The 25,000-nt window shown below is 35.3% G+C and overlaps 1 protein-coding gene across 2 annotated transcripts in view; it reads right to left on the minus strand.

The window, feature by feature from the left end:
- LOC135205977 (glutamate receptor ionotropic, delta-2-like) overlaps nucleotides 1-25,000 on the minus strand; it is a 58,568-nt gene that overhangs the window by 1,320 nt on the left and 32,248 nt on the right. For both annotated transcript variants that reach the window (XM_064237152.1, XM_064237151.1), the window contains 3 exons: nucleotides 21,633-21,759; nucleotides 21,304-21,516; nucleotides 8,248-8,343 (listed from right to left, as the gene is read on the minus strand). In XM_064237152.1, coding sequence (XP_064093222.1) covers nucleotides 8,248-8,343; nucleotides 21,304-21,516; nucleotides 21,633-21,759 — 436 coding nt within the window. The remainder of the gene's footprint in view (nucleotides 1-8,247; nucleotides 8,344-21,303; nucleotides 21,517-21,632; nucleotides 21,760-25,000) is intronic.

A 25,000-nucleotide genomic window follows, 5' to 3' on the forward strand; every position in this document is an offset into this window, starting at 1 on the left:
ACAAAGATATAGTATGACTGATGACAAGACAAACTTTGTAATTTTGGAAATATTGTTTCTCACTCGAATCCTTCCTCGAACATTGTCGTGAACTCTATTTACATATCTAAGAAATTTCTTAAACAGCAATGGGAATGATTATACTTTTACAATACGAACAAACAATTGCTTTATGAAAAAAAAAAAAACCCTTTTAACAATAGTGGATTTATCACAACGCTCGTATGATTGCAAAACCATTTCCCTGAAACAGAATATCTTTTATTACATTAAGATGTGGGTTTCTCTATTGCTTTGCCCCTTCTGATACAATGATTCCATTTCCTTTTATTCCGTCTTGCTTCTAACTGTGTCAACTCGGGCGTTTAAATTCCTAGCTCATGCGATTCCACTATTTATTGTGGTAGTGTCGTAGCATCGACTCTTTCACGTCCGGATATGTTAGAGGGATGAGCAGGAGGTTTCAGCAGGAGAGTCGGGGTGGGTTTCACGACATCCTTCGAAGGAATGAGTATGAGGTTAAAAAGCTGTGTGTAGCGTCAGAGTGGGTCACTGCTGGAACTGTAAAAGCCTGTCCACACGATCGGGCCTGATCGGCGGACTTCCCTTCTGACGTGCACACTTGACAGGCAAACCGCCAAATTGCCCGATGGGTCTTGTAGCAAAATCACCATGGTGGTGCCCGATGGCTTGAGCTTTGACCCTGGCAGACGTACGTTAACCATATACGTTTCTTTTACTAAGCCATTCTTTGCACCATATTCTCTTCTTTTTCTTTTTCATCACACACAAAGCAATTATCATGCTACACAATATCTTTTTTTGCGGTAGGCACCATGTTTATCGTACCGCACTGAACACACTAATGGCATCGTCGGGCACGCCCACCTCTCCATCGCCTCACCTGTGTGGACGCCATTCACGTGTAAGCCCGCCAGAATTTGCCCGTCAACCCCGGAGCGCGCTGATCATGCCCGCTCGTGTGGACAGGCCTTTAGTCTGTCATGCTGGGATCACTGTCATTCACCCTTCACACGTGTGCCCCAGACCCAGTCACCTTCCCTGACTTCTACTTCTTGTAGCTTTCTCCAGCCAACTGATGTATCCTTAGTAAGCTGCCTCTGTCTTGTCTTATGTGAAGATACTCCAAGGACGACCTATAGGGCCTTCTCCCAGCTTTGTTACTTCATGGGTTATAAGATCAACTGCTGGACGGACATTCGCAGGTTACAGCTGCATTAATCCGACGGCAGCTCTCTAGTCTGCAAGCATCTTTTTATCTTCAAAGGAGATATTCACTTTAAATTGCACCATCTGAAATGCACACATTCTGAACAAGCCAATATAAGATATCCTTTTGCAACAAATATTTGCGAAAGATTCATGAATGCGTACTTTGGAATTGCCTGATACGTTTGTCGTATTGGACCATTCAGCACCATATTACTTACAAACAAATTTATCCAGCTTTAAACAGACTGTCTAGAAGTACATAAGTATGATTTAGTATGGACTCTTCAAGAAGTTGTCCTTGTTAAATGAGCAATCTGTGGCCTTCAATACTGGTGCTTTTAACAATAATGATCGCAACCCATGTTCTGTTACCTAAGATATGTACTTCAGTGGTGCATCACTCTAACTTTTAATATTCATGGAAAGATATGTGCAAAACAAAGATTGATATCCCCTATTCTTTCGTTAAAGAAACGTCACTGTCGTACATGGAAAATTTTCGTGCTATTACAATAATTGTCGCTTTATCACCAGCACAAATCATTACGGTTTATCCTTGAGCAAACAAAATGTTAAACAAAGCCAAAGATGTTTAAATGCAAGAAGTATTATTATAATATCGCAAATAATTTTTCAACTTTTAATTACTATAGTGGACATGAAGTTATCTAAAATATGGTAATGCAGTTCTTAACTGTCTGAGTAGTAATCTCTTTGAAGTCAAGTTTATTGTGTTACTTACCTACTCTTATCAGCTTCCTGTGGTATCTATTACTGGTCAACCATTTTCGAGACAACCTGACATAGTAATTAACTCTATAAAAATGTGCTTATTATTATTATTATTATTATTATTATTATTATTATTATTATTATTATTATTATTATTATTATTATTATTATTGTTGTTGTTGTTGTTGTTGTTGTTGTTGTTGTTCACAGGATGAATCCTATTCATATAGAACAAGCTCACAGGGGTCATTGACTTGAAATTTAAACTTCCAAAGAATATAGTGTTCATTTGAAAGAAGAAACACAAGGTAGTAGGAAATACAGAAAGAAGAGATACCACTTATTAAAAAAAGAAACGAATTAATAAATTAATAAACAATTAGCCAAAAATCTACGTAAATTATTAAAATGCAAGGTTTGTTGTAGGAATGTAATGCATTGGTCTTTGATGTTCCCTAATCCAATGGTGTGAGGAATAAATGACCTCTGGAACTGAAAAGTTCGTCAGTGAGGCACATTTACTGCGCACTGGTACTGCTGTTCAGCAAATCTTGTCACCTTTGACAGTAAAATAGGATCATGGATCAATTGTGAACATGAAAGATCTTTTGAAATGTAACGTATGAAAAACTGACAAACCAGAGACTATTCATCAAAGGTCTAAGTGATAACAGCTAATAATATAAAACAAAACCCACCTCCATGAACCACTCTGTCTAAAAGAAATGAATCCCTGGCAGAAGTAGACATTCACATCAGTAAAGGAAGGACAAATGACCTAAACCAGGTTGCACTGATTTTATCACTGTTATAAATATTTGAGACCGTATGTGCACACAATGCCTAACTTTTGTGTGGCATTTGCTGCACTTTCATTAGATGTCTCAAAACTAAGATGTAAGCCAGAAGTTACGCCTAGAATAGTTAAAGCTTGAGACTCATTCAACAGAGTCCCATCCACTTGGAGGGGAGGATGAGGTGGAAAATCAGTATGAAATCTACTAATCAATAATATTTTCGTTTTACTGGAGTTCAGCCTCATTTCCCAAAGACTACACCATTCACTACTCACTCCATAGAGACTAAAGGCAGCCTCATTTCTCAGAGGTGGAGACTTTACTACACCCACAAGTATTGCATCATCGGCATACTGAGCAATCTTGTTTTCCAGGCCAAAAAACATAGAACACTAGCCTGTGGAATTCCAAACACAATCTGTTGTGGTTCGCTAAAGATCCCATCAACAGCAACTCGCTGCTGCCTAACTGTAAGGAAATCTTGCAATAATCCTAAAACATATCCACCCAATCAAGATTCCTATGTTGTAGATAAGTGCCTTATGATTTACTTTATCGAAAGCAGCACTAAAATCTATTTCAATTACTATACAGACAAAACCCTTATCAAGCAAATGGCACGTCAAATTTAAATGAGCATTGCTGGTATCTAAGTGCTTTTTATATGCATATTGACTATCAACTAACAATCCTTGGGATTCCACATACTTGTACTGTGGTTTAAGAATAAGTTTTTCAACAACCTTTGAGAGCCCTTGGAGAATAGAGATTTGCCCAAATTTACTGCAATCTGCAGATATGCCACTCTTTGGAACAGGCACTGTATTATTAAGCTTGCACTCATCCCCAAAGTCACCACGTCGACATAAAAATTTATAGAATCTACTAATCTTGGGAGACAACACACAAGAAACAAAACAAAAGGAAGGATTCATGTGGATCTTCTCCACCCCAGCTATTAGAACCATCAAGAATGTTCTTAACATCCCTAAAGCAAAATGTAGGTGTAAGAATAGGTTCAGGATGACAAGTATCAAGAAGAGGGACATCCTAAGCTGATCAATTAGTTTCCAAACCTCGATGAAGTAGTTCAGCTTGTACCTTAGGGCTTATAACCAGCCTAACATCATCTGTTAGTAGTGGTGGAATGGAAGATGAGTCTGACCCAAAGATAGAAGATGCTAATTTGGTCCACCTCAGATGAGGTTGAGTTATTCTTTGAAGTTTCCTCTTTAAAGGAATTATTGTAATTTCTTTCTCTCAACAATATGGTAGATTCTATTTGCATTATGGCGAGGCTAAACAATAATGACGTAATTTTCATGTGAATGATTTTGTCTCCATGTATTGAATTTGGTCTGTTCGCTATGTATCATCGTACCATGGCTGGTCATTTGGCCTAATGGTGATGACCTTTCTAGGGACATACCATAGTAAAATAGCTATCTGCGTTTCATTTAACTTCTTGTGATCTGAAATAGTAAATGCCTGACAAGCTTCAGTGATGTAATCCTAGGATGCTCTATATTTTAGCCAGACCATTTTTCCAAGGTGGTAATCTGATTGTACTGATTGACAGATGTGGCTATCACAACGTTCGAAAGTGCCTATATACTTGTAGGCCTTGAACTTGATCATAACTGGCACCGCATATTGAGTGCAGTGATTCCTAACACTCCAGTACGAGGTCAATCTCATACATAACGCTTGTATTAGTGATTACAGTAAATATTTATCATTACCATCTACCATCTATTATTTTCAGCACATTTCAATCTGAATTTTACTACTTAGACATTTCATATATTCCAGTTGAATTTCAATAACTTTGTCTCGCATTCAGGTTGTACATATGTTTCCCAGTTTATGATCAATTTTCATCATTTACCCTAGTATTGTTAAGCTTTCCTATCAAAATACAGATTTTGAGAGATTTCCTTTATTTTGCTTACCTCTTGCTAGTGCCATTTCGTTGTTGCAGTTTTGACATTATAAGAATGTTTTTCATTTATTGCATTGCTCTAGAAATTTAGCTGTTCATTTCATATAAATACTTTTATCAGATAATTCAATCGTTCAGTAAAATGTCAGTGAAATCCTGGTATATCATTTTCAGTTTCAATGCATGTCAATATGAAATTCTTAAAAGTTTTACATTATCTGTTTCTTCGAGATATTTCCAAGTTGAGTTCATCAAGATTGTGTATTATTTCCTTTTGTGGGAATTTGTGGGTGTGTATGCCAATATTTTCAAGAGCTAGAGGGGATTATAAAATCAGCAGCTCATAGGTGTCATAGCTATTCAAGACCAGAAGAGCAAGGAAAATCAAGTCTCAAGTCTCCAGTCAAGTAGTCACTCAGATAGAAAGAATAGTATTATCAGTGTAGTATAAACATTTTGGTGTTTTCTCAGGAAAGTCATTTCAAGGACAATCCCTGAGTACCACACTAAAAGTAAAATCGAAAATGTTGTTATTGACTTATCTGCATTAAATGTTGTAAATTAACTTTATATTTTTATATTCACTTCATATTTCAGTTCCACCCTGCGTAAAGCCATTGGCCACTGCTCTCATTAAACACAATTCTATGACAAAATTGGAGCAGTGGCCAAGGCATTTTAAGGGAAGGGTGATTTAGCGTGATTTTATGTCTTCACCTAAATTATATTTCAGCAACAGAATGAGCAATACTTGCGGAGCTAACCAGGGAAATGGGCTTGGAAAGCTCGGAATTGAGAAATATTTGTGAAGGAAGAACAAGATCTAGCTCAAGCGCAGTGACAGAAGGAAATAGAAGTGGAAAAAGGTTGACGTGAACTGAAGGTGTCAAGACTTAAGGCAGAAATAAGTAATTCAACTTCAAAGAGAAGAGAAAGCAGCACTGGCACCAATGTAGTCACTGCTAAGTCCAAGTTACTCTGAATCACTGAGATACACAACGATACATACACTTTCAAAGATATTTCCAAAGAACTAAGGTTTGACCAGTGATGAGTGAGCTATTGGACACCGTCAACTTCATGTATGCCTTGTGATAAAGCCTTGCAGTAATAACCTGCAGATAGCATTTTTTAAGAAATGTGAGATTACTGAAGTGGGATTAAAGAATGGAGAAGAACATAAATTAAAGTATTTCTAACAATAGAAGAAATAAAGATTTCATAAACAGTGATATTATCATTTTCCTTATCAACAGCAACGACTCAGACGTATATGATAATGTCGATGTTGATGCAATTCATGACGGCAAATTAACTGAAAAAGTACAAGAACAAATTTGACAAATAAGATGAGGAAATACTCTCCATGGAAATGGAGGAAAAATAAATATGAGTACTTGTTTGTGTTTAAAGTATAGAAAGTAACCAGGTTTGGGCAACATTAAAACCTTATTTCATATAAGTAATTGGGTATACTATAAGACAGGATGCAAATTATTTTCAGCACGAGAGTCTTCTTGACATTACATCAAAGAAAAAGGATAACGAACTCGCAGAGAACTGGAGGCCATATCACATCCAACTTAGATTATGAAGTATGTGCTGAAGTTTTAGCTGATCTTAGGATGTTGTTAATTTCAAAAGTTATCTCACCTCTTAGAATTTGTGCTGTACAAGTAAGCTCGATTTTTTATTGAAATGATATTTATGAGAAGGTAGCCTATCCAGCCTTGCTTATACTCCTTACCCATTACTAATGTTCCAATCACTGTATTGTATAACATGTAGCTACCTGTGCCAATAGTCGAATATCCACAAAAACAAAACATCACTTCAAACAATTTACTCATTATTCTAACTCTTCACTCATGGTTTACTATCACTATTACTCACCCGCTCTTCAGGGTATTACAGCTTACTGCGAACTTACTATATACGGGTTAGTCAAAAGTCCAAAAGAAATAGTGTTACTTTAAACATTTTACTCAATACCCATTGGGTTCATTAATTAACTCACTGTAGTGAATTGGGGTTATTTGACAATCTTTAGAAATAGTATTATTAAGCTTTATATTACAAATATTTTGAGATTCAGAGCTCACTGATTATCATTAATATTCATAACCACTCATATCTTTATAACAACCGTAAATAGTCCAAACAGTTTTAAGCAAGTTACGGTTGTCTGACGTTTGCGAAACCTCAAATGTTCTATCTTGTAAAATTTAGTTTTGTTGTCTTGTTCCCTATGTTATGTGGCTCACAAGTACATAGATGTAATGTCAGATGCAATCTATATTTTTGTATACTAGCTGACCAACCCAGCATTGCCCAGGAAAACTTTGAAGGACTCAGAAAAATTTTCCTGCATCTCCTTTGTGTACTACCATTGAAAAAGCTTTTCTTTCCCGTGATTAAAAATTCTGTCTTGAATTTATTAAGGAAGGCTTTCTGCTTGGGGAATAGGTGACAGTGTCATACAGACTTCCACGAACAGAAATTCACATAGACCGAAAGGTTAGTTGGGGACCTTTTGACGAATCATAAATGCCCTCCATGAACAAAAGAATATCGTTGCAGTGATAGTATCAAGTAATATTTAAATGCGCATATCACACAGGAACTGCTTCACCATCAACAAAAGCCTGTGCTAACGTTAGCTCTCTCTCTCTCTCTCTCTCTCTCTCTCTCTCTCTCTCTCTCTCTCTTAGTCAGATCAAAATTTAACAGTATAATTTCACTGAAATAAAGAAAACACAACTGCAACTAATGAAAGACATGTCAATAGTTCTATGGGGACGAAGTGTGGTAGGGGTATACACACAACTTCAGTTTTCAAGACTGGTATTCAGTCGTTGTCACATAAAACCAAGATGGGTGCTGTCAGCTTTACAAACAGCTTCAGAATATCCCTAAGTTATTAAGTTATAGTGTCCGTTAGCTGTACAAATATCAAATTATTATCTCGATGTGAATTTCTAACGCTGCAGTGAGAGCTGCAACTGTTTTCGGCTTACTGTTCGCTTTAACGAACGCGTTTCAGCTTCCTTTGGCGTTTCTGAGGGAAAGTTTAGGCCGAAGTCTGAATGGTCTAATATAGACATTGTTGATATAGATATTCAATGTTGATTTTATCGAGGAAATAAACAATCATATTGATAATTATCATACATTATGATACAAATGCATGCATATTCTGATCAAATATTGACGTAAGGGGATTTATTGTTGCAGGTTAATCATACGTATGACAGCTCCTTGAGCAATAGGTGAGAAGTGACCATTAATCCATAGAGCACCTGAAGGAAAAACCTGACAGAATTAGTACGAACAAAAATTTCATTCAATTTGTCTGTTTGATATCTGTCAGTGGGTAGAGGTTTGATATTTCTGTAGTTGACAGACATACAAACATTCACTTTATATATATATATATTATATATATATATATATATATATATATATATATATATATATACACACACATATGAATGGCTCTGGAATAGATAGTAAGATAAATAAAAAAAGCAATCCTTGACAAACCTGCAAATCTGTCATGGAGAGAGGTTGTAGACTTCCGATGTCCTGAATGTTAGTGTTAGTATAGTTGTTTTCCTTTTCGTAACTGTCCTTAACTTCCTGAAATATAGAAGTAAATAAGGGAAATTAAGGATGTATAAATACTAAATGTATATAGTCTTAAATCGAAAGAAACAAGAATTGAAAAAGTTGCTACCTAGTCACTCGTATTGACCATCAATTAAATACAACTGTTTTTCGAAACAAGTGCTTTCACAGGACTAGGTAGCAACTTTTTTAGTTCTTGTTTCTTTCAATTTAAGACTAATGCAATAACCACACTTGTTTTTAGAGCCCTAAAATATACATCAGATTGGATTGCCTTCTATCATGGAATAGTTTTTAGCAGAGTATTTCCCAAAAAGCTTTTTCTCCAAAATGATTTGTACACAGAATTGCCAACAACCTTCTTACCAAATCAAAGATGGAACCGGTGTTAAATTTTAATGTTCCCAAACTTACCATGTTTGCTACGATACCTTTTTTTTTCATTCAGACAGATTACGACTAAGGATGGTGAAAATCATTGAGAGCGAATTTGGCTTCCCTAAGCTCAATCTTATTTCTATGAATCCGAAAAAGATCAGCGACTTTTTTAGTTTTAAGGATAAACTGCAGGACTTCATGAGGTCTAACGTTATATACAAATATGAATGCCCAAGATGTCTTGGAAATTACGTTGGTTCCTCGCGAAGGTTACAGCTACTTGGGATTAAACTATAGGACAGGGTCTAGAATTTCGTACCCTGAATTTTCTAATATCAGAATACATTCATCAAAAAGCAAAATCCCATCGAAAAGAGTCAATTTTCCATTATTGGCACTACCAGCCAAACTACATACTTGACTACTCTTGAGTCATTAAATATAAAGCACCTATCTCCCACTTAGAATGCAAATACCTCTGCCACTCCTCCCTCTCTGACCTGAGTTTCTTTGGGCGTGTATGGCCGTTTCACTGTCATACCTTCTTTTCTTTGCTCTCGAATAGGTTGTTATTATTATTATATTATTATTATTTATTATTATTATTATTATTATTATTATTATTATTATTATTATTATTATTACATTATGATTATTATTATTATTATTATTATTATTATTATTATTAGATATATATACGATATATATATATATATTAATTATATATTATTATTATGTATATTATTATTACTTATATATATATATATATATATATATATATATATATATATATATATATATATATGACTGGTAAAAATGTTCTGTAACAACAGAATTCCATCTAATAAAAGGAGCCCATAAAAACACCAAAATGTAGAGAGAAAAGTACTATATTTCAGAGACTGCTGTCTCTCTCTTCAGGTATATGAATGAGAAAAGTTTAAAGAAAAGGTGGTATATACCAAGAGATCCGTCCACAAGTAAGCCAATTTAGGTCACCCCCGCTGATAATCTTCCTTTAATCTTCTTAAGCGTTGGTTGAATGAACACTTCGTCGACGACATCTGAGATCCAAGCCCCTTTTGAGATGTTCATTACCTGCTTCTCTTTTATTAAGGCCGATTCCATCATTTGACTCTTGTACGGCAGTTGCTGCTATAAATTAACACGTGACATATTCCAGTTTATTCTAGGGTTATGTCATTTATATGGTTGAAAATAGCCGAGTTCTGTTGTCCATACCTAACTGACCGTTTGTGTTGTATTAACCTCTGGGGAAGTGATTTACCTGTAAATCCGATGTAAGATTGGTCACAGTCCTGGCATGGGATCTCATATACCCCAGAGTCTTTGGGAGATATCTTTTGTTGGACGTTAATCAGGGATTTGGCTAAGGTATTTAGGTAGGTAAATGCAAAAGGGTTGGATTTCCCAAGGGTGTGGGTTATTCTCTTAATCGTCTCCAGGTGAGGAATTTTTATTTTATTGTTGGGTGTGTCTCTGGTCTTGTCTTTAGGGGGTCGGTAGAAAATTACATTTGCTTTTTGAATTGCTTTCTCAATTATATGGTCAGGATACTTTAAAGATGAAAGTTGCTTGCGAATTAATTCAAATTCTTTTTCCAGGAAATCTGGGGAACAAATTCGTAAGGCTCTTAAGAATAGGTTGCTAGCTACACCTATCTTGATAGTAATGTCGTGATAGCTAAAGTAGTGAATATATGAAAGTGAGAACGTTGGTTTTCTGTATATGGTAAATTTGTATTCTGTCGTGTCTCTGATTATTAAAACATCAAGAAAAGGAATTTTGTTGTCTGTTTCCCATTCAACTTTAAATTTGATGCTGGGCACTAATGCGTTTAATTTTGAGAGGAATTCATTAAAATGACCCCACTTATTATCCCAAAATGTTAGGATGTCATCCACGTATCTCATCCACAGCATGTTTTTGGGTTTTATTGCATTTATTACTGTAGTTTCAAAGTATTCCATGTACAGATTGGCTAAAACATACTACACCCGAATTTTTGCTTGTAGAATGATTCCCCGAATGAAAATACGTTATTAGATGCACATAATTCAACTAACTTTATTATTTTGTCGAGCGCCAATGGGAAATGATCTGAATAGGGGGATAATTTTTCCCTTAAAAACTGAAGAACGTCCTGTACTGGTACTTTTGTGAATAGGGAGTCTACGTCAAGGCTTAAAAGTTTTATGTTGTGAAGTGGTATATGTGCTTCTCTGAATTTGTGACAAAAATCTTCCGAATGTTTGATGTGACTGGGAGAAAAAGTGCCTAAAAAAGGAGAAAGAAGGCCAGCTAACCATTTAGAAATTTTGTCATTGAAAGCTCCGGCGCATGAAACTATGGGTCTGAATGGAAGATTGTCTTTGTGAGTTTTGGGAAGGCCATGAAAGTAGGGTAATTTAGGATTAATTACTTTAAATTTCTCTAATAGTTCAATACTCTTTTTGTCTTGGCCAATTAATCTTACTTTCCGAAAAAATTCTGTGGGAACGTTCTGGAGGGGATTTTTCGTCAGTTTTTCGTAAGTATTTGTGTCGCTAAGGAGCTGGTTGATTTTGTCGAGGTAGAAGTCTATGTCCATTATTACAATTCCTTTTCTTGATGTTTTAATAATCAGAGACACGACAGAATACAAATTTACCATATACAGAAAACCAACGTTCTCACTTTCATATATTCACTACTTTAGCTATCACGACATTACTATCAAGATAGGTGTAGCTAGCAACCTATTTTTAAGAGCCTTACGAATTTGTTCCCCAGATTTCCTGGAAAATGAATTTGAATTAATTCGCAAGCAACTTTCATCTTTAAAGTATCCTGACCATATAATTGAGAAAGCAATTCAAAAAGCAAATGTAATTTTCTACCGACCCCCTAAAGACAAGACCAGAGACACACCCAACAATAAAATAAAAATTCCTCACCTGGAGACGATTAAGAGAATAACCCACACCCTTGGGAAATCCAACCCTTTTGCATTTACCTACCCAAATACCTTAGCCAAATCCCTGATTAACCCTTAAACGCCGACTGGACGTATTTTACGTCGACATTTTTTGTCTCTCGGGTGCCGACTGGACGTATTTTATGTCGACATACAAAAGTTTTTTTTAAAATTCGTGGAAAAATATTTTTAGGCCTACCAGCCGAAAACTCTTGAATCACGCGCCTTGGGGGATGCTGGGAGTTCACGGATCAAGGTGTTGTTTTGTTTACAATCGTTACGCAGGCGCGAAAGCGCGAATTTCTTTCTTGCCGCACTATAAAGTATCTGTGACTCATCTCGGAAATTATTTCGTCACTTTGACATAATTTTTTTACCATTTTAAATTAGCCGTTACATGGAGTATTATATATGAAAATGTGCGCATGTTTATGTAGAATACAACAATAAAATACTCATGATTGTAGCTTTTATCAGTTTTGAGATATTCTCATATAAATAACGATAAGTGCCAAAATTTCAACCTTTGGTCAACTTTGACTCTACCGTAATGGTCGAAAAACGCAATTATAAGCTAAAACTCTTATATTTTAGTAATATTCAATCATTTGCCTTAATTTTGCAACTAATTGGAAGTCTCTAGCACAATATTTCGATTTATGGTGAATTTATGAAAAAACTTTTTCCTTACGTCCGCGCGGTAACTCTTCCGAAAAAAATCATACATGCGATTGTGGTAATGTTTGCACCATTTTAAATTAGCTGTTACATAAAGTTTTATATATGAAAATGTGCGCAATTTCATGCACAATACAACTAAAAACAACCCATGGTTGTAGCTTTTATCAATTTTGAAATATTTTCATATCAAAAATGGTAAGTGAAAAATTTTCAACCTTCGGTCAACTTTGACTCTACCGAAATGGTCAAAAAACGCAATTGTAAGCTAAAACTCTTATATTCTAGTAATATTCAAGCATTTAACTTCAATTTGCAACAAATTGGAAGTCTCTAGCACAATATTTCGATTTATGGTGAATTTATGAAAAAAATAACATTTTCTTTACGTCCGCGCGGTAACTCTTCCGAAAAAATCATACGTGCGATTGTGGTAATGTTTGCACCATTTTAAATTAGCCGTTACATAATGTTTTATATATGAAAATGTGCGCAATTTCATGTATAATACAACAAAAAATAGTTGAAGGTTGTAGCTTTTTTCATTTTCGAAATATTTGCATATAAATCACGATAAATAGAAAAAAAACCACGTTCAGTCAAATTTGACTCTACCGAAATGGTCGAAAAACGCAATTGTAAGATAAAACTCTTACACTCTAGTAATATTCAGTCATTTATCTTCATCGTGAAACAAAATCGAAGTCTCTAGCACAATATTTAAATTTATGGTGAATTTAAAAAAAAAACTTTCCTTCCCTCCGCGCGCGGATTCTCCGCCACAAATCTCCGAAATGCGTGAGTCCCATTCTCGGAATATTTGCTCCGTTTCATATTAGGCATTTCATAGAGTTTTATATATGAAAATGTGCGCAATTTCATGTAGAATAAAACGAAAAATATTTAAAAGTTGTAGCTTTTCTTATTTCTGAAATAATTGCATATAAAAAAATATATAAAAAAAATTCGACATTTGGTCAACTTTAACTCGTCAGATATGGTCGAAAACTGCATTTGTAAGCTAATATTCGTACGGTATAGTAATATTCAATCATTTGTCTTCATTTTGAAAGAAATTGGAAGTCCTCTAGGACAATATTTATGATTTATGGTGAATTTTTTTAAAAAAATATTTGTTTACGTACGCGCGTTATGAATTCATGCTTTATTTTGTGATAATATTTTCTCTGTGTTGCTTTTATCGTTTTACAATACTTTATATACCAAAATGATCGCAATTTAATGTACATTACAACGAAAAAAAAAGTAACTTGTTACCTTTAACCGTTTTGCGTACAGCTTGATTTGAATACAATTATATATGAAATTTCGTTTTTGCGCTATCATATATCGCATTATTTATATATGATAATGATAATTTTTTTCATTTCTGATGATTGCATACTAAACTTCAGGCAATGACAAAAAAAGGAGCCAAAAATGAACTCTTAATCTTGAAAACTAAGCGCGCTGTGATTTTTTGAAAAAAATATTTTTCCGCTTCCGTGCTCACTCTGAAACGTCTCCGGCACACGGGAGACATTTTTTTTTTACCGCTTCGGCGTTTAAGGGTTAACGTCCAACAAAAGACATCTCCCAAAGACTTTGGGGTATATGAGATCCCATGCCAGGACTGTGACCAATCTTACATCGGATTTACAGGTAAATCACTTCCCCAGAGATTAATACAACACAAACGGTCAGTTAGGTATGGACAACAGAACTCGGCTATTTTCAACCATATAAATGAACATAACCATAGAATAAACTGGAATATGTCACGTGTAATTTATAGCAGCAACTGCTGGTACAAGAGTCAAATGATGGAATCGGCCTTAATAAAAAAAAGAGAAGCAGGTATGAACATCTCAAAAGGGGCTTGGATCTCAGATGTCGTCGACGAAGTGTTCATTCAACCAACGCTTAAGAAGATTAAAGGAAGATTATCAGCGGGGGTGACCTAAATTGGCTTACTTGTGGACGGATCTCTTGGTATAAATACCACCTTTTCTGTAAACTTTTCTCATTCATAATTACCTGAAGAGAGAGACAGCAAGTGCTCTGAAATATAGTACTTTTCTCTCTACATTTTGATGTTTTTATGGGCTCCTTTTATTAGATATATATATATATATATATATATATATATATATATATATATATATATATATATATATATATATGTCTTTCCCCTTTTTACTTTAGATTTTGTGCATAGTTTTAATTTTTGTATGTGTATTTTTTTATTTTTTGTGTATTTTAATGAATGATGTATTTTGCTTATAGTATTAGTATTATTTGCAGACTGAGGATGTGCTAACGTCAGCATAAACTATAACCCTTGTCCTGTTGGTTTGTGTTGGGGGCTTCCTGTGCTGGTGTTGTCTTGAAGATAGATATATATATATATATATATATATATATATATATATATATATATATATATACAACTGGTAAAAATGTTCTGTTACAACAGAATTCCATCTAATAAAAGGAGCCCACAAAAATGCCAAAATATAGGACGTAAATATCATATTTCAGAGACTGCTGTCTCTCTCTTTGGGTAGTTAATGAATGAGAAAAATTTCAGAAAAGGTATTATTTATACCAAGAGATCCATCCAAAGGTAAGACGTTTAACTAGGTCAACCCAGACGCCCTTTGAGATGTCCATTACCTGTCTTTGTTTAATCAAGGCTGTCTCTATCATCTGGCTTTTGTACCGACATCTGCTGCTATAAATTATACATGACAAATTCCAGTTTATTCTGTGATTATGGTTATATGGTTAAAAATAGCTTAGCTCTGTTGTCAATACCTAACTGACCATTTATGTTAATCTCTGTGGAAGTGTTTTTTCTGTAAGACTGGTCACAGTCTAGGCATGGGGTTTCATATACTCCTTTGTCTTTGGGGATTGGCTTTTGTTGGACGTTAATCAGGGATTTAGCTAGGGTATTTGAGTAGGTAAAAACAAAAGAGTTAGATTTTCCAAGAGTCTGTGTCACCGTCTTAATCCTTTCCAGGTGTGGGATTTTTATTTTATTGTTGGGTGTTCTCTGGATCAGAGTTCAGAAAGGGTGTTGTCCACTTTTGGAACAGGTGATGGGCGCAATATGCACAGATGCTTGGACTCTGGAGGACTAGGACCAATAGCCAGGAGCTGTCATGATAATCATGTATGAAGGTAAACATGGTGTTGTTTCCTCGATTCTTGTTTATACTGCTTTTGCCAGCCAAGCTACTTTTGAAAGTAAAGAAAAAAAGATTTATTTATAATCATCCATATGAAGGCAAAAATTAAATGGAGGATGTACCCATTAATGATATTTTCAGTCTCAGCTACTAACGAGAAAGAGATCATGCTCCTAAATGTGGTTTTCAGAAAGAATAATTTCCCCCAAGCAATGTTCACAGAATCTGCCCATCCATCCTCTCTGTTATAGTGCGTTGATCATCGTGATAATGGAAGCATTGCCAAAGTTGAGAAATCCTGGGAATACATGACATGCTACATATCATCAGAGTATGAACAGGAACTCACAGGTACTGAAGACTCTGCAGACGAAAAGTGCTACTGCTCTATCATTCTGCATATGAAAAAGCAAATGTAAATTCTGTTGATATCTTCCCCCATCACAGAAGCCTCTTTCCACACATGCCGTCTCTACATAGTTTACTCTCTGGAGGAAGTGTAGAAAAGTTATGAATCTTTAGGTGATATTCCAGACCTTTTTGGAAAGCATGCAACTTCTTAAAGTGCCCTTCATTGACTGTCTCATTCAAGTCATCGAAAATTGCTGGTGGAGGACAACGATGAGGGTGTGGGCTGCAATATAAAAGTGCATCACTTTCAAGAGATTTACGAGGTGCATGCTTTCTGTTTTTGTCCAGAGTCACATGTCACAACTTTCCCTTGCAGCCTTTGAGACCATCTCAGCTATACATAGACCCAGCTGTTTCACAAGATTATGAATGTCTTTGGTAAAACCTGGTGGGTTGTTCCCTTATAAAAGGTGGAGAAGCATGGTATGGCAGATTCATATCATCAACTTTAGCCTAATGAATTCCCCAGCATACAAGATCACCTATTTTCCTAAAATCTGCTTCAAGAACAAGAACTATGCAAAGCCACTGACACAAGCATTTCAGTGCTATACCAGACCCAGGAGGGACTGTGGAGCAATGATGATTTGTTACATGACTATTTAGTGGAGAGAACGCATAAAGCTTTTTCCAATGGGTTTCTTTAAGTAGGCATTCTAGTTTGCCAGTAAGATCTCGAGGAGACAAGGTGATATGTTCCATACCCATTAAAGAGAGCTCCCTACTCATGTTTCAAAATTATTTGAAATTCTCCTCAGTAAATCAAATAGATTGTCATGGGCTCAGAGCGAAATTGTAAGAGTTGAAGATGAAACATTCCCATGTTCGTTGAACGGGAAGACAAAAAGAATAACTCTGAAAATCTTTCTCAAAATCTTGTTTGACATTCCATTCAACATGCAATACCAATGTGGGAAATCGCCCAGTTTCTTCACCTTATGTTTGCTATGTTAGATTTCTAATTTTTTCCTCATAAAGAAAATTTTAGTTGGCCAATGCATATGTGGTCCAAGAGGAGTAAATCTAAAACTTAGGAGTGATGTATTCAATGTAGTCATATCAGATTTTTCTTTTAAAGTTTTAATGGTCCTTGCCATCTTTTCAATAAATTCTTAGGATTTTAGGTGATATAGAGAACTTGTGAAAAGAGAAATATATAGGTTTTTTTTTATAACTTTATCATATGTAGTTCCTTGAAATTCAGCTATGATATTGTTTGGCACACCAAATACTGAGATGACTATTTGTTGACTAAGCTATTATTGCACTGTTTCCAAAAGCCTCAGACAATGGATACTTTGGATGATAGTTTGCTATTGAGATCATTTTTCCACCTTCAGCAAAGAAATCTGTGTCAAGGGTTAAATCAAGGAATTAGGGGTATAGCCATTGTGTACCAAGTTCCAATGCTTTGCACTGCTGGGAGGCTTGATATTTCTGGCATAGGGCATAATAGGTACATGACCTAGAACTTTGTTGATATCTGATAATTCCTTGATGACCTTCATGAATCATTTCGAGAAAGAGTTCCTGGAATTCTGAAGGGATAAAGAGCTGTTGTCATTCACTGCAAAGTCCACCTTGGAAATTTTTGTTCAGTTGGTGCACATCTCACCACTTTTGAGGAAAACCCTCCATGATCTATTTGATGAGCATGCACAATTTACCATTTTGCTCTGTGGCTTCTCGTAACTCTTGAAGTTGGTTTCCACTAAACTGTACAAAACATACAGTAGTGGCTTAATTGGCTTCTTCGCTGAATTTTGGTAACCATAATTCTTGCGAGATTGTCAGATAGAATCATCTCTTCGAGGCTTATAATAGTCATAGTGATCATAATTTTTGGAGTCTCAACAGCATACCTCAAAGTCTAGCAGGTGAGGCATGTGAATCTTACTTGGAGATAATTTCCAGGGGTTTGTTGTCTGACTAGACTCAAAAGCTTCAGTAGAATAAACGAGTATGAAATCTTATCGCTCTAAAGACACATGCAAATAATTCTCTCACAATCTTTACATCTCATTTCTATGTCCATGAAACTTTTGGATGATAAAACAATAAGTCTGCCCTCTTGAGTCAATACTTCTCCTAATGCATCTTGCCTGGCATCGATTTGTAGTACAGCAGGGATGTTTGCATCAAATTATAAGTGTCGTAGCTTCTTGGATAAAAAATCTAAGGTTACTATAGGCTCTTTCTTGCTCATAGTTCCGCTGGAATTCATATTTTTTGCATTAGCTTATGTAAAGAAGCTGTGCAACTACTCAAGTTTGGCATTGATGATAACATGTACATATTCATTCCTAGGAATGTGTGTAGCTCGCTTTCATCGTTTGGCACTGTTACATCACTGGTAGCTTGTACATGTTTGCTTAACTACATATTTGCTATATATATATATATATATATATATATATATATATATATATATATATATATATATATATATATATATTGCCAAAAAAACTTATGCTTTCTTCCTGGATTTGCATTTTTCTTGCTCGCCTCATTAAAGTTAAGCAAAGTTTTGATGTGGTCTTCATTATCGTTGGCAATTGAAGTGAATCATGTTAATCCATCTGATATCTGGCCCATGCCTTGCAGGAACAATCTTGACTTGTTTTAAACTAAAGGTGAATATTTCATAGCAAAATCGTCTAGCTAGTGTCATGAAAGTTGTCAAAAACCAGCTGCTCGGATCTAACTGGACACTCCAATAGCCTGATTTGACATCTAATTTGATACTTTTGCTCTTGCAAACTTGTAGGTAATTCTTCAGTGGTAGTGACATGATGCTGTCCTCTTCTGGAAGCTTTATTCAGATCCTTTGGATCTAAGCAAACATGAAGACTTCCATCATCAGCTTTCATATTATACGAGTATGAGGTATTGGATATTCAGTCAGGTAGCTCATAAGCAGAGTGATAACATTTAGATCTACCATGTGGTGTACTTGGCTTTGATTTTATTCAATGGCTGGACTGGTGCTTTTCTAGATGGGTGAATCACTGGCTGGACATTTTGTGTAAGTTTGTTTTTGTTTGTTTGTTTGTTTGTAAGGTGTTTTTATGTTGCATGGATCCAGTGGTTATTCAGCAACGGGACCAACGGCTTTACGTGACTTCCGAACCACGTCACGAGTGAACTTCTATCACCAGAAATACACATCTCTCACACCTCAATGGAATGCCCAAGAATCGAACTCGCGGCCACTGACGTGACAGGTCACGACCATACCAATCACGACACTGTAAGCATTAGCTTGTGATAACATGTAAATTATCCTATGCCTTTGAACTGATCAGGATACATTAATGGAAAATCATTATCTGATTTGATTCATTCATGCTATTAGGTGAATAAGATTCACTGCCTGAGCAATTAAGCTTAACAATACCTAATTCGTGCAGTTGAGATATCCAATAATTACTGATCCAGGAGCTATAACCACGTCTACTTGTGGTATTGCAGGCTTACTCCAGAAGCTATACATAATGGACAAAGGAGTGAGAGAGGGAGAGCAGCAGACAGACAGCAGCAAATCCTGACTCCGCCGCCGCCATCTCAAGCAGAATGGAGAATGAAGTGTTTCAGTTCAAAGAAATTTATTTCAGCATTAACTGAAAACGAGGAACCATTCTGGGAAGATTATGTGAAGCCACATCCACAAGTTATGATCGGTCAGAATTAAAATCATTATGTGTAGTGTGGGGAACATCATTCTATATTAAACAAAAAATTCTTGAACATTGCAAAAAAGAAAAAAAAAAACTTTACTATGGGGAATTTATGTACAAAAAAAAAAAATCTCATAAATCATACTTTGACCAATTCTTTTAAAATTGAATGATACTCTTATGAGTCTGAGGAAGATAGAGTATTGGTAAATTACACAGAAGCGTCTGGTTAGTAGTAACAAGATTTCTCTGCCTAACATAAGTTCAACAACTCTTTGATCGAGATAACACTTATAGAATAAGAGATGACCGTATTGTGGCAAAGAACAGGAGGATCAAGGGATAGGGTAAGAGTGGAATCACTGATTGCCTAAAATTTCACTGTATCAAGGATATAAATGAAAGAAAATGTAGTACCCTGATTTTATTAGCAATACTACAAACCCAGAAAGATAAGTCGAGGTTACTTCAGTAACTGAAACTGAGAAAAGAATTTACAGAATCTAAACATTAAACCAAATTTTCTCAGTCAAATTTAGGAACCTGAACTGTGTAATCTTTAAATATTAATATGAAGGAACCTGAATGGCCACTATATTGTCAGAGGTGAGAGGTCTAATCAATTTAAATAATGAAGGATTAAGATGCCGTAGGAAACAGAGCAATGAGCAGGAACTGTCATGGAGAGTATCAAATTCGGCTACGTTTCAGGATTCTCATTCATAAATTCAGACGATCAAAATCAACAAACAAAAAGGTAATTAGGGATTCATTGAAATCAACAAATGGAGAAATAAGTAAAATCGCAAAGAGAAGAGGTGGAAATAAGATGACTGAAGAAAGGAAAAAGATGAAGGGAATGTATAGAAACTCCGAGAAACACCATTCCAGATGTGGAGTGGAACTGTTCTGAGCTGTCAGCAAACATATATAAAGCATTTGAATGATTACACCACAAATAAGCGTACAGAGAAAAAGTGAAGGCATAAGCAGGAAGCTCGATTAACCAAGTGAACTTTATACCACAGTGAAGTGTCATGGAGATAATTATCAAAAGTGACTACCAATGTCTCTCTGGAGTCCCACAGAGATACTGGCCAGTGAGATGATGAGGACAACTTTGCCTTACAGAATCAGTACTTATGAACTGAGAAAAATAGAGCTGGATACAAGGCGTTAAGAGATGAGAATTAAGTAGTTTCGAATATTATAATAATAGGATAGTATTTGGTAGGATTAAAGTAGTTAGTTCAAGCCACCACAAAATAAATGATAAACATTGTCAATAATGAGATAACAAACCAACTAAATCCTATTAATGTCCAATTTGCTTCTGTGAGTGCACAATGTCTTTATATTCCATTTTATTTTGCTGTTGCGCACACATTTACCGATATTGCATATTTTCCTTCATTCCTTAGTAACTTGAAAGTAGAGCCTAGTTTTTATAGTAGAATGAAAATTTAATTGAAAATTTAAAAATAATGGTAAATTAAAGAAATTAAAATTTTAAGAATAAAAAAAATTAAAATTAAAAATTGCTGTTTGACGTATGCTAATTAGGTGGAAATAGACACTTCAGTATCTTTAGAACCGGGAAAGAAAATGACTGGCATAATCTTTTAGAAGAATAACACAGGGATAAATCAACACTCACTTTGTACCAGTAGTATGTAAGCCCCGATTCAGCAAAAATCGAAAGAAAGTGGTCAAACTTGTATTTCCACGGAGTGTTCTTCGGGAAATACCACCCTAGATGAACTTGGTTTAAGGTTTCAGGCAGATAATAGACATTGGAAACATTGTAGGAAACGACCAGTGAGTGCAGGAAAGAAGATTCTTCCAGGAAGGCGTAACGTCCCTCATAAACCTGGAAAAATAAATTGTGAATGTCTCTCTCTCTCTCTCTCTCTCTCTCTCTCTCTCTCTCTCTCAAAATAAGTGGGGTAATTAATACTGAGGAAGACATTATACTGGAATATTTACCTTATCGAAAGCTAATCTATTATCGAATGGAATGATCTCGAGACGTTCTCCCAGTGTTCTGAGCGTCGTGTCGCCTGAATTCTTAAGCGCCACAGGAAGGTAACTCCCGTAATCAGTCATCAAAGGTCTGTTAGGAATAAACGATCCTTAATCATTCACGGGTAGAAATTCTCTCTCTTTTGACGATGTTATTATTTAGAATTCTGTTGAGAGAAAACCTTGGAAATTCCAGAGGCCAGCTCTCAAGTTTTGCAATAGTTTTCAATCAATATTTTGTCTTAGATAATAACGGAATCAGTTGCATGACATCTAGCCTTATCATGAAGATTCTAGGAGGCTAAGAAGCGATGTGGAATGGCCTGCATATATCATCATTTGTTTATCAACAGTTCGTGCTCTACGGTTTTGCTATTCTATAAAGATAGAAAATTGTAGTGAAAAAATTGTGATTCTTTAAAATTCATTGCATACTAAAAATTAAGATACTAATTGTTGCTATTTGATCATAATAGTCACTGTTATTTCGAAAAAAAGAAGAACGATTATGAGGAATGGTAGTTTTTTAACTCGGGATAGTTACAGGCAATACAAGAAAAGTTATGATTTATATTATGTATGTATCATTATTATACAGACACACTCATATATAATATATATATATATATATATATATATATATATATATATATATATAATATATATATAGATATAGATATATTGTCACATGATGGTGCAGTCACTCATAAGAAAGATTGAAATTTTATTTCATTTCTTTACTCTATTGGTCTGGTTGTGGAACATATTCAAGGAAAGGATTTCAATCTTCTTTCGTAAACCTGGGCTTAATTAATTACGAGTTTTCAAGGCTGTAATCCCCCAGACCTTTGTGTGTCCATGAAAGTTGATTCATTTCAACAATCACTGTAATATGCCCGCTAGTAATCAACAGTTTTCATGACTGTTCTAAACGTGGAAGCTTTTTATCTGTTTTTCTCATAGTAAAATCTTTAGTGGATGTCTGTAGAGTCTCTGAACCCTTTCGCCCCACAAAATCATTCAAGTTTCAATACTTTGACAGTAGATAAGAATTTTGATAATTCCCAGCAATCTCTGGTTCCCTTTTCGTCAAGACTTGTCACTTTACGAACAGGTTCTACATATTATTTGAGGCCCCACAAATGGCTTTGAATAATGTTGCTGGATGTTGTACTGTACAACATGTACACAAAGCACAAAATAACCATAAAAGAACTAAAACAAAACCAACAAACACAAAACAAAATCGAATGATGGAAATAAGCACATGAAATCAAAATTAGTCACTGCAACTACAATTATCATTTTAATGTTATACATGAAAAATACACAATGGAACAGAGATGAAAATAATTAAAATGACTAAACTCCTACTTGACTGAAGAGTAATGAAAAGCACATCCTGAGAGTCTCCCATGGCCAATGACTTCTTCATTTCACACAAAAAGAAACGATAAATGAAACCTCGAAATGAATCACAAGATTACTCTCTCTCTCTCTCTCTCTCTCTCTCTCTCTCCTCAAAGGAGGATAAGACAAAATTCCCAGCCCCTCATGTGAGCAAAGCATGATGCATGACTGCAATCATCTTGATGTTAAATGCAAGAATTCAATGTTTTACATTAAAGAATATGGAAACAACGAGAGTTACTAAAGGTTGGCGATGCTGTATTAATTAAGGAGGAACATACCAAAAGGAATAATTATCCTCTAGGCATAATTCTAGAACTTTTTAAAAATGATTTGGGTGAATTGTGCTAGCACGAAAGAACTTTACGGAATCTCTCACTGAGGAAAAAGAACTTACTAACTGACTTAAGCATAAATACTTTGTCTGGCCCTTTCAAATCAACTTGATTTTCCAGTAATAATTAAATTTGATGCTGCTTTGAGACAGTAACACAGATATATCACTTATTCCTAGTTTAAATTTATGCAGTTCCAAAGAGTAAGTATATCGATCCAGCATTCAATCGTTTGCCATTGGCACAACCTTTTAAACTAGACAGTACTTAGAATCCTCTGCCTTAAACATAGAGATAGCAATTCCTTGAACAAAAAAGACAAGGAAAGAGGATCAAGAGCTAATCCAGGGTGGAGATTTATATTCCTTGTTGACGGGGCTTCAATAAAAATAGACTCCAACAGATTCCTTTTCCTCTGTTGGAGTCTATTTTTATTGAAGCCATGTCAACAAGGAATATGAATCTCCACTCTGGATTAGCTCTTGATCCTCCTTCCATGTCTTATTTGCTCAAAGAACATTTTGCTAAAATTAACAAACTGTAACCCTGTCTTCCCTTTGTGTAAATAAGCCGGCAACCTTGATTCAGTGTGAACGAAAGTATTTGTTCAAAGTCCCCCATTACACTCACCTTCTACTGTGGATTTAAGTTTTAAGGATATCCTCAAGCGCATGTTCCTCCGTGCTACATTATATATTATATATATATATATATATATATATATATATATATATATATATATATATATATATATATATATATATATATATATATATATATATATATCTAATAAAAGGAGCCCAAAAAAACACCAAAATGTAGAGAGAAAAGTACTATATTTCAGAGACTGCTGTCTCTCTCTTCAGGTATATGAATGAGAAAAGTTTACAGAAAAGGTGGTATTTATACCAAGAGATTCGTCCACAAGTAAGCCAATTTAGGTCACCCCCGCTGATAATCTTCCTTTAATCTTCTTAAGCGTTGGTTGAATGAACACTGCGTCGACGATGTCTGATGTCCAATTCCCTTTTGAGATGTTCATACCTGCTTCTCTTTTATTAAGGCCGATTCCATCATTTGACTCTTGTACCGGCAGTTGCTGCTATAAATTACACGTGACATATTCCAGTTTATTCTATGGTTATGTTCATTTATATGATTGAAAATAGCCGAGTTCTGTTGTCCATACCTAACTGACCGTTTGTGTTGTATTAATCTCTGGGGAAGTGATTTACCTGTAAATCCGATGAAAGATTGGTCACAGTCCTGGCATGGGATCTCAATACCCCCGAGTCTTTGGGCGATGTCTTTTGTTGGACGTTAATCAGGGATTTGGCTAAGGTATTTGGGTAGGTAAATGCAAAAGGGTTGGATTTCCCAAGGGTGTGAGTTACTCTCTTAATCGTCTCCAGGTGGGGAATTTTTATTCTATTGTTGGGTGTGTCTCTGGTCTTGTCTTTAGGGGGTCGGTAGAAAATTACGTTTGCTTTTGGATTGCTTTCTCAATTATATGGTCAGGATACTTTAAAGATGAGAGTTGCTTGCGAATTAGTTCAAATTCTTTTTCCAGGAAATCTGGGGAACAAA

This window comes from Macrobrachium nipponense, chromosome 29 (assembly GCF_015104395.2).
Source record: "Macrobrachium nipponense isolate FS-2020 chromosome 29, ASM1510439v2, whole genome shotgun sequence".
NCBI classification, from domain to species: Eukaryota; Metazoa; Arthropoda; class Malacostraca; order Decapoda; family Palaemonidae; genus Macrobrachium; species Macrobrachium nipponense.